At 46.1% G+C, this 18,496-nt stretch overlaps 1 protein-coding gene across 4 annotated transcripts in view; it reads right to left on the reverse strand.

Annotated features, from left to right (window-relative positions):
• Positions 1-281: 281 nt before the first annotated feature.
• Positions 282-18,496, reverse strand: part of morn2 (MORN repeat containing 2) — a 61,714-nt gene continuing 43,499 nt past the window's right edge. For 3 of the 4 annotated variants that reach the window (XM_085981920.1, XM_085981919.1, XM_085981921.1), the window contains 2 exons: positions 12,748-12,884; positions 282-4,612 (listed from right to left, as the gene is read on the reverse strand). In XM_085981920.1, the coding sequence (XP_085838046.1) occupies positions 4,510-4,612; positions 12,748-12,884 (240 nt within the window). In that variant the 3' untranslated portion in view covers positions 282-4,509. Of the gene's footprint in view, positions 4,627-12,747; positions 12,885-18,496 lie in introns of all 4 variants that reach the window. The other variant, XM_085981922.1, reaches the window with a different exon arrangement.

Below are 18,496 nucleotides of genomic sequence, written 5' to 3' on the forward strand. Positions count from 1 at the left end.
TTATTAAATTTAAGTTTCTTAATGTTAAGTTAATTTTTCCCCACAGTGATAGAAGGAAAATTATGATTTGATAAATGGAAGTTATCTTGTAAACTAATTGTATGATAATGTGCAACATGAGCTTGTACCGGTAGTGCTAGATTTGACAGATACGGCCATACCTACGTGGTGTTCTAAGAAAACTCAACAATTATATTAACACCTTTTAACTCAGGTGTTAAAACAAGGAGTGGTGGTGGGCACAGTAAAAGAGATAGACAGATATGGAGACGTAAAAGGTCTGTGATAAATGACGCAGCAACTGCCTTTAATATGGGTACCTCAGTTGTTAATACTATTGATTTGGCGACACTGGATCAAAAGGTTAGAGACCTAGGGTCTTGCATTAAAGATGTATTACAAAAGACAAATGAAAATACAGATAAGGAATTATCTGAGGATCAAACGCTGACCATACATCTGCAAAAGATAGCTACAGTGCTAGAAACACACGCCCAAACCATTAATAAGTTAATAAAAGAGTACAATGCATCTCAGCAGGCGGCTGCTAATGACATATGTAGCACGTATGGTAACTAGATTGTGGAACAAACCCGAGAAAACCTGTCCCAGATACAGGCAGGGGAAGTACCCTTATGGATAATGAATCAACAATTAAGGGCGAACCTGACCGGTGGGCACAAGGAGGACGGTACCTCTAAACGGGCATTAGCAGGCAGAGGCTTGACAGCTTGCCAGTTGAGAGCAATGGTTCGGGTGCACCCCACACAAGTTGAATGTAAACCTGACAGGGAGGGCTCCTAGGGTTGGTATTGGTAATATCGGTGACAGCACCCGAGGCCCAAGGACGAGAGGTGTACCGAATACAGAATATTGGGGTAGTGAAGCACGGAATGCACATATCCCATCACAATATGTTACCATATGCTGTAAAGATTAAAGGGAATTTGGCTGGAACAAAATTGGAGGGATGTGTTACTAGGCACGCTATCACTGTATGTTCACATAGTATTGGACACAGCCCAGAGGCACAGTGTGGGTTTAACAATACTGGTACCAATCAGGATATTAATTGTACCATGGAGGCCCTAGAGGCGGATTTAAAACCCACTCAAGTGGCATATGCCGGAAAGGGCGAATATTGTGTTACAACTAATTTGAAAATGTTTAAATATGCCAATCTAACTTGTGATATTCCAAGTTCAGAGTTCTGCTTCACTCCTGAAATCCCGGTACGGATTGGACACGAGGAATTGGTGGAGATACACCAGCATAACCTCACCACCGTACAAGTTTCTGAAGATATCAAGAAAGACTTAAAAGACTATCAGAACACATTTGGGTATCCGATACCCCTGTTGCCTGAACACTTGAAAGTATTGCGAATGGAGATACGCCTCTCCCAGAAGGTTTAGTATAACCTACAACAGAACAATAAGAACATTAAGCATGACATTGACTGAATTAAAGTCACCACTTGGTGGGATGACCTCTGGAGTTGGGAACTGAATATACAGATCCATCCTTGGATTAGATTAATTTCACATGTAGTGCAGTTTGTTGTAATGTGCTTCTTGATTTTCATGGCCTGTAATAAATGTCTTAGGCAGAGGATGAAAAAGTTGGCCAAGGCAGTAAAGCAGAGACTGGGTGAGAATGTCCCCAGTGCCTCTTTGATCTCAACAAAGGACACATCTGAGTGGTACCGGGAGTAGTATCTACCGGGGTAAGGTGCATATAAAAGGGGAGACAATCATAGTTTGATAGGACTATCAGATGTTCTGCCTCTCTTCCACCCGGACTGGTGGCCACCACGAAGGGAACCTGGTTAAGATGAGGTACAGCATCCTGCATATAAGTGACGGATAAGTGTTGGCTACCTTGGGCTTAGCCAAGGGCCAAAAGAGGGGATTGTTAGGATAAAATTTGGTTTAGGGGATATAAAGATGTCCTCAATATTCGACCGGTATAAAACTGTCTGAAAGGTACCATTTAGTCTTGTTAGCTGGAAAACGAAACACAAAGCACCGTGGGATGCTTGACTATGTTAACCCTTTTAAAAAAAAACTAAAACCAACATAGATAGATTTAGGTGACCAAGGACATTCCAAGCTCCGCTCATAAATTACTCTGAGTACATGTTTGGAGGAGGCCTCCTGAAAGAGATAAGGGTACAAAGGCACATCGATGAGGCCTTTGCAGACAGGTTTTGGAGAATAGTCAGCTGGCTGCAGAGTTTGACTGGGGCTTTGTTCACTGAGGCCATGTCTTGCTGAAGATGCCTGCCTCCCTATTTTGATAACAAGAATAAGAGATAAGCTCATGAATGCGAAGTTAGAATGAAGCCTTTGCAGCCCATCAGCTTCTCACTGATGTATTCAGGGGGTACTCGAGTTCGAAGGACAGGCTTAGTAGTTGATTGATTAACCATGTAAACCAATGAAGTATCAATATTCCCATGTATACACCCCATTAGTATTAAATGGGTGTTGTCTAATAAACTGTATAAACTAAGCTGTATTGTCACTTTTCCTCTGAGAACGATACCTCTAGCTAAGGGTAGCTGAGGTAGTTCTCCTGTGTGTACTCGTAATAAAACTATTGATCTGGGTAACACCTGAATCGGTTAGTTCTATTTTACCATCCAGATTTTCCTCGCTAACAGCTTTATATTTACACTATGTAAATCAAAACCACTTTAACAGTCTGTTTACTTGTTTTTTAGCTATCTCAATTGGTTGCATATTTAATCGTGTTTCCTGTCTTATTTGATGTTACTTTTACAAAGGCACATGGTTTAATCAATATTTTATGTTCCTGTTCGACGTGTTGGTTTTTAACACCTCACTTGGGTCTTCCATTGTGTTACACCCAAACTCTAGACTCTTCGGAAGCAAGTTTTTGCTTTTCAATAGGGTCTTAATTTCTTGGTCAATATCCCTTTCCCATTTCAAAGCCTGTGGTGTTTTATAACTTTGTTATCAACTGATCTTTATCTCAGAAGCCTGTTCTCTGTTTACAGCCTTGTCTGCTGAGACTTGTGTCTTTGAGGCTTTAGATTTTTCAACCTGGTATATTCTGTATTAATATCAGAATTCTGTTCATAGTATTGTGTATTTCTTTGAATCATGGCTATTCCTTCACAAGAGTAGATACAGAGAGTGGTTTCCACTTGTGGGGATGAGCAAAACTAGAGGCCATCAATATAAGCACCAAGAAATCAAATGGGGAATTCAGAAGGAACTTCTTTACGCAGAGAGCGATGAGAGTGTGGAACTCGCAACCACAGGGAGTGGTTAAAGCGAATAGTATAGATGCATTTAAGGGGAGGTGAGATAAGCATATGAGGGAGAAGGGAATAGAGTGTTATGCTGATAAAGTTAGATGAGGAAAGACGGGAAGAGGCTCGAGTGGAGCATAAATGCCGGCATGGCCTAGTTGGGCCAAATGGCCTGTTTCTGTGCTGTACATCCCATGTAACTCTGCGCTCCTCCAATTCTGGCCTCTTGCGCATCCCCAATTTTCATCACTCCACCATTGGCAGCTGTGCCTTCAGCTGCCTAGGCTCTAATTCCCTCCCTAAACCTCTCTACCTCCCTCTCCTCCTTTAAGATGCTCCTTAAAACCTACTACTTTGACCAAGCTTTTGGTCACCTGTCCTAATATCTTATGTTGCTTGATGTCAAATTTTATTTGATAATGCTCCTGTGATGCGCCTTGGGACGTCTTACTATGTTAAGGGTGCTATATAAATGCAAGTTGTTGTTGTAGTAGAATTAAGCAAAGTGTACGCAACCTTATGGAGATCAGAAACTTTCTTTACCAGATGTTCCCAGGATCAGTGAACACGTAAGACAGCCTGCAACTCTTCATTGGATGATGTCCCTCAGCTCCAAAAACAACCAACCTTCTCCACGGGATCCTCCAAAGCTGAATCTTGGAATGGAGCAGTTCTGCTTTGTTGCCTGGCTCCAATCATTTCTTCCCCCTCAGTAGAAAGACAGCTTCAAGGGTGACCGGCAAACATTTAAGAGCCGGGTACCCACCCCTTGACCCTGATGCTCTCCCAGGCATTATGCAGCGTGTGCTGGCATCGTCACAATATTATGTATGTGAACTAATCTCATATTACAGTGCGAGGTCAGCCCACGGCACTGTCAGCATACACTGCCCCAGGAGAAGTGGTCCCGCCAACACTGCACCTCTGCGCCCACATCACATTGTCAACTCCATTATCTCCAGTTGTATCCTGATCGAATAATCAGAATATTCTAGTTAATTTTGTGTTTTATTTGTTTAGTTAAAGTTAACATATTAGAACTATCCAATTGGATGTTTTAGTGTAAACAAAACAGAAAGTGTATCATGTGGATTCTTTGAAAGAAAACTAAATTTCTACTGTAATATTTTTAGTTGTACAAAAACACTCGGCGGTATTTAAAAGAAAACATCATTCAGAAATGTGGCTCCATGACAATGTTCCAGAAATCAGTCCTATCCAGACAGGGATTACATATCCAGTTTCAACTTCAGCCCCGGTGCAGCTTTGTAATGAAATGTACCGAACCATTCATAGTCTTCTGCATCTATGAACTTGCCTTCCCCTTCCAACCTGCAAAGGAACAACTGATGAAAGAGTATACCATCGAAACGACATTTATATATTCTTGCATATAACTTATACATTTAAAACATATTACCCGAGTAGGATGGAAAGAATGTTGCATAAAATAGATGAGCTTCACATTGCTTCTTAAAAGCTTGGCTGTATCATATATGCCTGTTAGTGAGGTCTGCATTAAATATGATGGTACTCTGACATCGGGAACTTAAGGAAATATTGCAAGCATCTCCTTTGGTAGACCAGCTGGTGAAGACAGTGAGTAGCTGAGCCACATAGAATGATACAGTACAGGAGGCCATTTGGGCCATCGTGCCTGTGCCGGCTCTTTGAAAGAGTGACCCAATTAGTCCCACTCCCCTGCTCTTTCCCCATAGCCCTGCAAATTTTTCCCCTTCAATTATTTATCCAATTCCCTTTTGAAAGTTAATATTAAATCTGCTTCCACCACCCTTTTAGGCAGTGCATTCCAGATCATCATAACACACTGCGTAAAAAAAAAATTCTCATCTCGCCTCTGGTTCTTTTGCCAAATACCTTAAATCTGTGTCCTCTGGTTACCGACCCTTCTGCCACTGTAAATAGTTTCTCCCTAATTACTCTATCAAATCCCTTCATGATTTTAAACACCTCTGTTAAATCTCCCCTTAACATTCTCTGCTCTAAGGAGAACAATCCCAGCTTCTCTAGTCTCTCCATCGGCGAGACCATGCAGACACTGCGACAACGGATGAACAGACACCGCGCAACAATCACCAGGCAGGAGTGTTCCCTCCCAGTCGGGGAACACTTCAGCAGTCAAGGACATTCAGCCTCCGATCTTCGGGTAAGCATTCTCCAAGGCAGCCTTCGAGACACACGACAACGCAAAATCATCGAGCAGAAACTGATAGCCAAGTTCCGCACCCATGAGGACGGCCTCAACCGAGATCTAGGGTTCATGTCACGCTACATGTAACCCCACCTGACGCAGGGTCATCCAGACTCGAGTCGACATTGGCTTGTTCTCTCTACACAGATGCGGCTGGACCTGCTGTGATTTCCAGCAAAAAAAATGTTTTTTGTCTGTTTTTTTGTTTTTCATACAGACCCCAGCATCTGCAATATTTGACCCCTTGTGACCCCACCTCATTGTTCTTTGATGTAATGTTTTCCTGACTGACCTGTTTGGACACCATCCACACCTTTGATTGCTGTGATTATCTCTCTGCCGAGGTGTGATAAATGGCAGTTAGAAACATTACCTGTAAACATCTGACATGATTCTCTGACTATATAAGCTGTGTCTTTATGCATTTCTCCACTTCACCTGACGAAGGAGCAGCGCTCCGAAAGCTTGTGATTTCAAATAAAGCTGTTGGACTATAACCTGGTGTTGTGTGACTTCTTACATTTGTCCACCCCAGTCCAACTCCGGCATCTCCACACCATAGTCTCTCCATGTAACTGAAGTCCCGCATCCCTGGTAACATTCTAGTAAATCTCCTCTGCACCCTCTCTACGGACTTGATATCCTTCCTAAAGTGTGGTACCCAGAATTGTACACACTACTCAAGCTGAGGCTTAACCAGTGATTTATTAAGGTTTAGCATAACTTCCTTGCTTTTGTATTCAATGCCTCTGTTTAGGAACATAGGAACAGGAATAGGCCATTTAGCCCCTTGAGCCTGTTCTGCCATTCAATGAGATCATGGCTGATCTGCGACCTAACTCCATATACTTGCCTTTGCCCCATATCCCTTAATACCTTTGGTTAACAGAAATCTATCAATCTCAGATTTAAAATTAATAATTGACCCAGCATCAATTGCCGTTTGCGGAAGAGGGTTTCAAACCTCTACCACCCTTTGTGTTTAGAAGTGTTTCCTAACTTCACTCCTGAAAGGTCTGGCTCTATTTTTTTCGGCTACGTCCCATAGTCCAAGATTCCCCAACCAGTGGAAATAGTTTCTCTCTATCTACCCCATCAGTTCTCCTTAATATCTTGAAAACTTCAATCAAATCACCACTTAATCTTCTAATTCCAGGGAATACAACCCTAGTTTGGGCAATATCTCCTTGTAATTTAACCCTTGGAGTCCAGTTATCATTTTAGTAAATCTGTGCTGCACTCCCTCCAAGGCCAATACATAAGGTGTGGTGCCCAGAACTGCTCACAGTACTCCAGGTGTGGTCTAACCAGGGCTTTGTATAGCTGCAGCATGACTTCTACCCCCTTGTATTATATTCCTCTAGCTAGAAAGGCCAGTATTCCATTAGCCTTTTTAATTACTTTTTGTACCTGTCAATGACATTTTAAAGATCTATGTACCGGAACCCCCAAGTCTCTTTGGACCGCCACTGTTTTTAGCTTTTCACCATTTAGAATGTACCCTGCTCTATCCTTTTAAGGTCCAAAGCAGATGACCTCACACTTGCCTACATTGAAATCCATTTGTTGCAGTTTTGCCCATTCACTTAATCAATAATAGCTTTGTAATTTTATGCTTCCATCTACACTGCTTACAATGCCACCTATCTTTGTGTCATCAGCAAACTTGATATGTGGCTCACTATCCCATCAGCTGAGTCGTTAATAAATACAGTGAATAGTTGAGGCACCAACACAGATCCCTGTGGGACGTCACTAGTCACATCCTGACAATTAGAGTACCTGCCCATTATCCCTACTCTGTGTCTCTTGCCGCTCAGCCTATCTCCTAACTAGGCCAATAATTTGCCCTGAATTCCATGAGCTTCAACTTTAGCTAACAGTCTCTTTTAAGGGACTTTATCGAATGCATTCTGGAAGTCCATGTTAATAAAGAAAAGAAAGATTTGCATTTATATAGCACCTTTCACAACCTCAGGATGCCGCAAAGTACTTTACAGCTAATGATGTACTTTTCAAGTGTAGTCACTGTTGTAATGTAGGAAATGTGGCAGCCAAGCACAACAAGCTCCCACAAACAGCAATGTGATAATGGCCAGATAGTCTGTTTTTTTTCATGATGCTGATTGAGGGATAAATATTGGCCAGGACACGGGGGATAACTCCCCTGTTCTTCTTTTAAATAGTGCTGCCGTGGGATCATTTACATCCACCTGAAAGAGCAGACGGGGCCTCGGTTTAACGTCTCATCCAAAAGACGGCATCTGAAATAACATCCATAGACATTCCCTGTCCACTACTTTAATCACCTCTTCAAATAATTCAATCCGGTTCAGCTGCACGGGGGGGGGGGGCGGGGGGGTGGGAGGAAGAAGAGTGGAAGAGCAATAGTGATAGGGGATTCATTAGTTAGGGGACAGATAGGCATTTCTGTGGGTGCAGGCGTGACTCCAGGATGGTATGTTGCCTCCCTGGTGCCAGGGTCAAAGATGTCACTGAGCGGCTGCAGGACACTCTGAGGGGGGAGGGTGAATAGCCAGAGGTCACTTTCCATATCGGTACCAACGACATAGGCAGAAAGAGGGATGAGATCCTGCAGGCAGACTATAGGGAGCTAGGAAATAGATTAAAAAGCAGGGCCACAAAGATAGTAATCTCTGGGTTACTCCCAGTGCCATGTGCTAGTGAGTACAGGAATAGGAGGATAGAACAGATGAATGCTTGGCTGGAGAGATGGTGCAGGAGGGAGGGCTTTAGATTCCTGAGGCATTAGGACCATTTCTGGGGAAGGTGGGACCTGTACAAGCCGGATGGGTTACACCTCAACAGAGCCGGGACCAATATTCTCGCAGGGAGGTTTGTTAGTGCTGTTGGGGAGGGTTTAAACTAGCTTGGCAGGGGGATGGGTACCAGCATATAGGAGTAGAAAGGAGGAATAAGGTACATAACATAGAAGACAGGAGCAGGAGTAGGCCATTCGGCCCCTCTAGCCTGCTCCACCATTCAATGTGATCATGGCTGATCATCCAAGTTCAGTACCCGGTCCCTGCTTTCTCCCCATACCCCTTGATCCCTTTAGCCTTAAGAAATATATCCAACTCCTTCTTGAATATATTTAATGAATTGGCCTCTACTGCCTTCTGTGGTAGAGAATTCCACAGGTTCACCACTCTCTGGGTGAAGAAATTCCTCCTCATTTCTGTCGTAAAAGGCCTACCCCTTATCCTTAGACTGTGACCCCTGGTTCTGGATTCCCCGACCATCGGGAACATCCTCCCTGCATCTAGTCTGTCCAATCCTGTCAGAATTTTATAAGTTTCAATGAGATCCCCTCTCATTCTTCTAAACTCCAGCGAGTACAAGCCCAATCGACCCAATCTCTCCTCATACGTCATTCCTGCCATCCATGGCAAGAATATCCTTCCTCAGATAAGGCGACCAAAACTGCACACAATACTCAAGATGTGGTCTCACCAAGGCCCTGTACAACTGCAGCAAGACATCCTTGTTCTTGTACTCAAACCCTCGCACTATGAAGGCCAACATACCATTTGCCTTCTTAACCGCCTGCTGCACCTGCATGCTTACCTTCAGCGACTGGTGCACAAAGACACCCAGGTCTCATTGCACTGCCCCTTCTCCCAATCTATTGCCATTCAGATAATAATCTGCCTTCCTGTTTTTGACACCAAAATGGATAACCTCACATTTATCCACGTTATATTGCATCTGCCATGCTTCTGCCCAATCACCCAACCTGTCCAAATCATCCTGTAGTTTCTCGGCATCCTCCTCACAGCACACACACCCACCCAGCTTTGTGTCATCTGCAAATTTGGAGATATTACATCTAGTTCCCTTGTCTAAATCATTAATATATATTGTGAATAGCTGGGGTCCAAGGACCGATCCCTGCGGTACCCCACTAGTCACTACCTGCCACTCGGAAAAAGACCCATTTATTCCAACTCTTTGCTTTCTATCTGCCAACCAATTCTCTATCCAAGTCAATACCTTGCCCCCAATCCCATGTGCCTTAACTTTACACGTTAATGTCTTATGTGGGACCTTATCGAAAGCCTTCTGAAAGTCCAAATACACCACATCCACTGGTTCTCCCTTATCTATTTTACTAGTTACATCCTCAAAAAGTTCCAGTAGATTAGTCAAGCACGATTTACCTTTTGTAAATCCATGTTGACTTTGTCCGATCCTGTCACTGTTTTCCAAGTGCTCTGCTATTACATATTTTATAATGGATGCTAGCATTTTCCCCACTACCGATGTCAGGCTTACCGGTCTGTAATTCCCCGTTTTCTCTCTACCACCTTTTTTGAATAGTGAGGTAACATTAGCTACCCTCCAATCCATGGGTACTGTTCCAGATTCCATCGAATGTTGGAAGATGATCAGCAATGCATCTACTATTTCTAGGGCCACTTCCTTAAGTACCCTAGGATGTAGATTATAGGATATAAAAGGATATAAGAGTGAGTGGGTTGGATAGTACTAGAGAAGAAAGTAGTACTAGAGGCGGAAGTAGTACCATATTAGAGAGGAGCAGACTAAGAAAGACTACAAAAAATTCAAAAATGGGTTTAGAATGTACGTAAACGCACAAAGTGTGGAGAATAAGGTTGGTGAGCTACAAGCACAATTAGCCATATGGCAATATGGTGTTGTGGCAATAATGGAAACGTGGCTAAAAGCGGTGAGGACTTGGCACTTAATATTCAAGGGTACAAGGTGTTCAGAAAAGATAGGGAAGGAAAAAAGGGAGGTGGGGTGGCAGTGCTGATTAAGGAAGACATTGTAGTGTTGGAAAGGGAGGATGTTTTTGAGGGCACAAGGACAGAATCCATTTGGTTAGAGTTGAGGTGCAAAAAGGGTCTGATCACACTATTGGGGTATTCTCTAGGCCTCCAAATAGTGAGAGGGAGGTAGAGGAGCAAATCTGCAGGGAAATTGCAGAGATATGCAAGAGCTATAGAGTGGTGATATTGGGGGACTTTAATTACCCAAATATCGATTGGGATAATGCTAGGGTAAAGAGAAAGGAGGGGGAGGAATTTCTGAAATGTGTTCAGGAGAATGTCCTTGACCAATATGTTCTTGGCCCAACTAAGAAGGAGGCATTGCTGGATCTGGTGCTGGGGAATGAGGTGGGCCAGGTCGACCAAGTGTCTGTGGGAGAACACTTGGGTACGAGTGATCATCGTATCATAAGATTTAGATTAGCAATGGAGAGGAGCAAGGAACAATCTAGAGTGGAACTTCTAAACTGGAATAGGGTTAACTTCAATGGGATGCAAAAGGATCTAGCCAGGGTAAAATGGAACCAAAGACTGACAGGAAAAACTGTAATGGTACAATGGGTGATCTTTAAGGAGGAGATGTTCCAAGTACAGGCTAGGTACATTCCAACAAGAGGGAAGAGTAAGGGAACCAAAGCAAGGGCTCCTTGGATGACGAGGGAGATAGAGAAGATGATGAAACAAAAAAAAGAGGGTGTATGATGCATGTCAGGTGAACTCTTCAAGGGAGAACCAGACCAAATACAATAAGTTGAGAGGGGAAGTGAAGATGAAAATAAGATTGGCAAAGAGAGAATATGAGAGTAGAATGGCAGTTAACATAAAAGGGAACCCAAAAATCTTCTACCAGCATGTAAACAGTAAGCGGGTAGTAAGAGGTGGGGTGGGGCCTATTAGGGACAAAGGTGGTGATATATGCTTAGAGGCACAGGGCAAGGCTAGAATACTCAATGAGTACTTTGTATAGTTGTCTACTAAGGAGGTGGGTGCTGACAAAATATCGGTAGAAGTAGAAAAGGTAGAAGCAATGGAAGGGGAGAAAATTGATAGACTGGATGTACTAGAAAGGCTGGGTATGCTTAGAGTGGATAAGTCACCTGGTCCAGATGGCTTGCATCCCAGATTGCTAAGGGATTGAGGGAGGAGATAGCAAGAAGGGCTTGCCATAATTTTCCAATCTTTCCTAGATGAGGGGGAGGTGCCTGAGAATTGGAAAGTGGCAAATGTGACACCATTGTTCAAGAAAGGGTGTAAGGACAATCCTAGTAACTACAGGCCGGTCAGTTTAACATCAGTGGTGGGTAAAGTTTTAGAAACAATAATCAAGGACAAAATTAACAGGCACTTGGAGAGGTTTAAGTTAATTAAGGAGAGCCAACACGGATTTGTAAAAGGCAGATCGTGTCTGACTAACCTAATTGAATTTTTTGACGAAGTAACAGGGAGGATTGATACAGAGACAATGGGTGTTGTCTACATGGATTTTAGGAAGGCGTTTGACAAAGTACCACATAGAAGGCTGGTTAACAAAATTGAGGCTCATAGAATAGGTGGGTCAGTGGCAGCTTGGATAAGGAATTGGCTTAAGGATAGAAATCAGCGAGTTGTGGTAAATGGCTGTTTTTCAGACTGGAGGATGAAAGACAGTGGTGTTCCCCAAGGGTCAGTGCTGGGGCCACTGCTTTTTGTGATATATATATAAATGACCTGGATATTGGAATATAGAGTAGAATTTCTAAATTTGCCGATGACACCAAACTTGGGGGTGTGGCAAACAGTGAGGATGATTCCAATCGACTGCAGCAGGACATAGAAAGGCTAGCAGAATGGGCAGACGAGTGGCAGATGGAATTTAATAGAGAAGTGTGAGGTGATGCATTTTTGCAGAAGGAACAGGGAGAGGCAATATACACTTAATGGCACAGTTTTAAAGTGTGTGCAGGGACAGAGGGACCTGGGAGTTAATGTGCATAGGTCCCAGAAGGTGGCAGGACATTTTGAGAGAGTGGTTAGCGAAGCATATGGGATCTTGGGCTTCATAAATAGAAGTATTGAGTACAAAAGTAGAGAAGTTATGCTGAACCTTTATAAAGCGCTGATTAGGCCACAACTGGAGTATTGCATCCAGTTCTGGTCACCACACTTTAGGAAGGATGTGAAGGCCCTTGAGAGGGTGCAGAGGAGATTTACCAGAATGGTTCCGGGGATGGGGGATCTTAGCTACAAGGACAGGTTGGAGAAGCTGGATTTGTTTTCATCAGAGCAAAGGAGGTTGAGGGATGATTTGATAGAGGTGTACAAGATTATGACAGGTTTGGATAGACTAGACGGGGAAAGGCTGTTCCCACTAGTTGCTGGTACATCTGTGGAAGCCCATTCACACATATCTTCTCCTCAAACTAAATACAGCCCACATTATATACAAATGTTTAGTCACTCACTTGTTCTCATTGAAGTTTCCAATATATTTTAACCTATTTGGCCATGTGTAGGTCCCCATACCATGGAATGCATTGTCTTTAAACTCTCCTTCATATATCGCACCCGAGGGATGCTCCAGTTTTCCAGTGCCGTTAATCTTTGCAAAAGAAAGACAAAACTTCCATGAAGGTAATATACTGTATTAAGTATCGTATTACAAAATTGTTATTGGATTTCTCACTCTAGGAACAGGAGTAGGGCATTCAGCCCTTTGAGCCTGTCCCGCCATTCAATTAGATCATGGCTGCTCTGTATCTTAACTCCATCCACCCGCCCTGGTTCTGCAACACTTGCCTAACAAAAATCTATCAATCTCAGTTTTGAAATTTTCAATTGGCCTAGCCTCAACAGCTTTTTGTGGGAGAGAGTTCCAGATTTCCAATATCCTTTGTGTGAAGAATTGCTTCCTGACATCACCACTGAACGGGTTTATCAACTCCTTTACTCATCTTAAACACTCTGAACATAGAGAGTATCTCATACGTCACAAACAGAAAAAAAGATGAATGGTATAGATCAGAAAAATAAATGAACTAAATAACAATACAAATGGGCCTTTTAATACAAATCTGCGAATTAGCTGAATCCTCTGCCATACTAGATCTCACATCATAAGCCTGTTATAAAAGTGGAAATGTGTATTTCTGATAACTGACTGGTGATCTGGTGATTCCAGTATGGTTTGTTGACTGATAAATATGATACAACTTGTACTTCTTCCTGTGTTCAATTCTTAATCCTTTCACTGTGGCAGAACCACTGAATGACTCTGGCTAACTGTATATAATTCTCTTTAATGAGGTTCTAACACCAGCCTAAACCTGTACCATTGTGTTAGGCATTACTGTGTTTTGTATATAGAGTTTGCATGTACGGGGCGTGGCCCCTTTAAGAGCGCGGGCAAACGCGATGACGTCATGTCGCAAACCACGGGACGGCCCAGTCAGTCCTCGTGGCATCTCCGTTGAGTAAAGACCTGTTTAATCGTTCTCTGGTGTCGATCTCAGTTATTCATAGGAATTCGTTAATTCCTACATTGGTGACCCCGTTTTTGTGAACGTTTTCACAAAAGAAGAGCACAGCATGGAAGCAAACGCCGTTTCCCTAAAGCTACCACAGTTCTGGGAACAGCAAGCGCCCTCGTGGTTTATTCAGGTCGAAGCCCAGTTCGCCCTGAGGAACATCGATGCGGATCAGACCAAGTATCTTTACGTGGTCGCCGCACTCGACAGCTCTACCGCCTCTCGGATCGTCAGCCTCCTCGAAAACCCCCCAACGGAGCGCAAGTATGAAACCCTCAAGGCGCGGTTACTGCAGGTTTTCGGGCTCACAAAATCGGAGCACGCCAGTCGATTACTTGCTATGCCCGGGCTCGGGGACTCCAAGCCTTCAGAGTTGATGAGCCAAATGCTCACACTCCTGGGCTCAGAATGGGAATGTTTCCTATTCTGCGAGATTTTCCTCAGCCAACTGCCTGAACAGGTACAAGCTGCCCTGGCCAGATCTGACGTTGAAGACTGCGCAACACTCGCTGCGGAGGCTGACAAAATTTTCGCTGTAACTCGGCAGTACTGCGCTGCCACGAGGCACCCACCCCCCGCAGACGCCGCCCCGGCTCGTCCGCCTGCTGGGCTGTGTTTCTACCACGCGCAGTTCAGCACGAAAGCGAAGCGTTGCCGCCCTCCCTGCAGTTTTCCCCAAACAAAAAACCAACAACTGACACTGTGACCACTGAGGAACGGGTCTAACAGGCACCCCGCGGCCGCGATGGCGATCGGCAACACGGGAAAATTGCTCTTTATCACCGATACTCTCTCCGGTCGTCGTTTTCTGTGCGACACCGGAGCGCAGTGCAGCATTTTACCCGCGTCCGCCCTTGATGTGCAGACGGGGAATCACGGCCCCGCCCTTGAAGCGGCCAATGGCGGAACAATTCGGACCTTCAGCAGACAGCGAGTGGAGTTGTGCCTCGGGGGGGGCAACGTTTTCACTGGGAGTTTGTTACGGCCAAAGTTTCCCAGCCCCTCCTCGGTGCGGATTTCCTGTGCGCCAACAGCCTCCTGGTCGATGTTAGGAACCGGCGGTTGATCAACGCAGCAACTTTTAATTCTCTTCCGTGTTACCACAGTAACACTACGTCACGCACCGTCTCCTGTGTGTTCCCAACTCCTGATGAGTTCGCTCGCCTGCTCAGCGAATTCCCCGACCTGACAAGACCCACGTTCTCCTCAACAGCCACGAAACATGGTGTGGAACACCACATCACCACCAACGGCCCCCCGGTCTACACGCGGGCCCGGCGCCTAGAACCTGGCAAGCTGGCGGTCGCAAAGGCGGAGTTCGCAACCATGGAACAGTTAGGGATTATTCGCCGGTCGAATAGTCCCTGGTCTTCACCCCTTCATATCGTCCTGAAGCCTGGCGGCGGATGGCGGCCATGCGGCGACTATCGATGACTAAACGACGCCACCACTCCTGATCGGTACCCGATCCCCCATATCCAGGATTTCTCTGCCCATTTGGCAGGGAACACCGTGTTCTCAAAAGTCGACCTCGTCCGGGGCTACCACCAGGTCCCAGTTCATCCACAAGACGTCCAGAAGACCGCAGTCATCACCCCATTCGGCCTCTTCGAGTTTTTACGGATGCCTTTTGGGTTGAAGAACGCCGCCCAGGCTTTCCAACGCCTGATGGACTCCGTGCTGCGGGACCTCAAGTTCCTCTTCGTCTACCTGGACGATATTCTAATTGCCAGTCCTACTAAGGAAGAACATACCTGTCACCTACGCACCCTTTTTCGACGCCTCAGCCAACACGGCCTGATTATCAACCCGGCCAAGTGTCAGTTTGGCCTGCACCAAATTGACTTCCTGGGGCATCGCATCACCTCAGAGGGAGCGGTTCTCCTTTACCTTCGAAGGTAGAGGCGGTGACATCCTTGCCACGCCCGCAGAACATAAAGGCCCTGCAGGAATTCCTAGGCATGGTAAACTTTTACCACCGTTTCGTGCCTAAGGCAGCACTACTCATGCAGCCCCTGTACGAGGCCCTCAAGGGCAAGACTGGCAAGAACCCGGTAGACTGGACGGATGACATGGCCCGAGCGTTCGCCGACACCAAAAGCGCCTTAGCCAACGCAACTATGCTGGCGCACCCACTGCCAGGAGCCACCATCGCCCTCACCACCGACGCGTCGGACTACGCAGTCGGTGCCGTGCAACAGCAGTGGGTGAACGGGACGTGGCAGCCATTGGCATTCTTCAGCCGTCAACTACGGCAGAACGAGAGAGCATACAGCACGTTCGACCGGGAGTTGCTCACCCTTTTTCTGGCCATCCGCCATTTTCGGTTCCTTCTGGAAGGACGTCCTTTCACCGCTTTTGTGGACCATAAGCCGCTGACCTTTGCAATGTCCAAGACCGCCGAACCGTGGTCAGTCCGACAGCAGCGTCAACTGACCTACATATCCGAATTCACCACGGAAATACGACACGTGGCCGGTAAGGACAACCTGGTGGCAGACTGCCTCTCCCACGCGATCGTCAATATGGTTCATTTGGGCATCGACTACGCCCTCATGGCAGCGGACCAAGCCTCAGACCCGGAAGTCCAAGCTTACTGAACGGCCATCACTGGCCTCCAGTTGGCCGACGTCAAGTTCCATTCGGCAGGTACCACACTGTTGTGTGACGTCTCCGTACAGGATCCTCGCCCTATCGTGCCGGTCGTCTGGCGCCGCAAAGTGTTCGACGCCATACATGGGTTGTCACATCCTGGAATGAAGGCCTCTCAGAAACTGATGTCAGCGAAATTTGTATGGCATGGCATGCATAAGGATGTCCGCGACTGGGCCAATACCTGTGTGGTCTGCCAAAATGCCAAGGTACAGCGCCACATCAAAGCTCCGTTGGCCGCCTTCACAGTTCCGGAGCGACGTTTTGACCACGTCAACGTGGACATGGTAGGACCACTCCCACCCTCCCATGGTTTTTCACACATCCTGACCATGGTTGACCGCACCACCAGATGGCCGGAGGCGGTCCCCCTGTCATCCACTACTTCGGCGGACATGGCCAGGGCGTTCATTTCCTCCTGGATCGCCGTTTCGGAGTACCCGCCGATATTTCGTCAGACAGGGGACCGCAGTTTTCCTCTGAACTCTGGAATGCAGTGGCCCAAGGACTCGGTGTCAAATTACACCACAGCCTACCACCCACAGGCGAATGGCCTCTGCGAACGCTTCCACCGGTCAATGAAGGCCGCCCTGAGAACCGGCCTCCAGGACGCTGGATGGGCAGACAAGCTACCGTGGGTCCTGTTGGGCCTTCGCACAGCCCCCAAAGAAGACCTTTACTCTTCATCAGCGGAGCTGGTGTATGGTCAGCCGCTGCGGGTCCCAGGTGACTTCCTACCAACATCGACGGAGCAATGGTCCACGTCTGCCCAGCTTGCTAGTCACCAAGAGGCGGCCAGATGTTTCGCACCGGTGCCCACTTCGCACCACGGGCTGCAGAGGTCACACGTTCCCACGGAGCTTCACAAGGCTGAATACGTCTTTATTCGCCATGGCGCGCATAGGGATCCGCTCAAGGCCCCATATAACTGTCCCTTCCGCTTGTTGGAAGCAGGGGACAAAACCTTCACGGTAGATGTCAGTGGTAAACCGGACCACATTTCGGTCGACCGTTTAAAGCCAGCACATTTGGACCTCGACCGCCCCATCGAGACAGCACAACCGCCGAGACGGGGTCAGCCACCCGTCGTCGTTACGACAGACCCAGTGCGACTGTCCGCCAGACCGCCAACCGCCCAGCAGCCTCTGCCTCGAGAGTACAGGAGTCGTTCTGACAGGGTTGTCAGACCCCCTCACCTTTGACTTTGTCCGTTAAAGCGAATTCTGGGGGGACGCATGTGGCAGAACCACTGAATGACTCTGGCTAACTGTATATAATTCTCTTTAACGAAATTCTAACACCAGCCTAAACCTGCACCATTGTGTTAGGCATTACTGTGTTTTGTATATAGAGTTTGCATGTGCGGGGCGTGGCCCCTTTAGGAGTGTGGGAAAACGCGGGCAAACGCGATGACGTCACGTCGCAAACCACAGGACGGCCCAGTCAGTCCTCGTGGCATCTCCGTTGAGTAAAGACCTGTTTAATCGTTCCTGGTGTCGATCTCAGTTATTTGTAGGAATTCGTTAATTCCTACATCACCATATTAATAAGAGCTTTGGATGATGCCAAAACAAACATGCTTGGGAAAATTAGGAAGAGTAATCAGTGCAGTGGTTAAAAGCTTAATTTGCAGAGATTTATGATCTTAATTCCAAAATAATGCAGATGGTTTACTTAAAGGGGAACTCGGGTCTAGGAGGAATTCTAGGTACTCCTCTATTTTATAGTTATAGTTATGTTGTCTCAATTCTATTCAAAGTTTAAAAAATGTTGATGTTCTTAACCTTTGAGGAAATACACAAAAGCCTGGCTTCTCTCTCTACTAGCTGCTCCATGTCATCATTGGCAGAGAGTGGCCCAGAGAAGCTCCTCTGTAAGCAGCGGGAGCTGCAATTTCAAACAGGCCCGAGTACCACCCTGGAGCCACAGGATTCCGGGAAATTTAACTCTGGCTGGGACACAAGGCTCCAGGTCAGCTCTTAGGCCTGGCAAAGATCACAGTCCTGTTTACAATGGAGCTACTCCACAATGCAAG

Source organism: Somniosus microcephalus, chromosome 3, assembly GCF_052327205.1.
Source record: "Somniosus microcephalus isolate GS21.2 chromosome 3, FLI_Smic_1.0, whole genome shotgun sequence".
NCBI classification, from domain to species: Eukaryota; Metazoa; Chordata; class Chondrichthyes; order Squaliformes; family Somniosidae; genus Somniosus; species Somniosus microcephalus.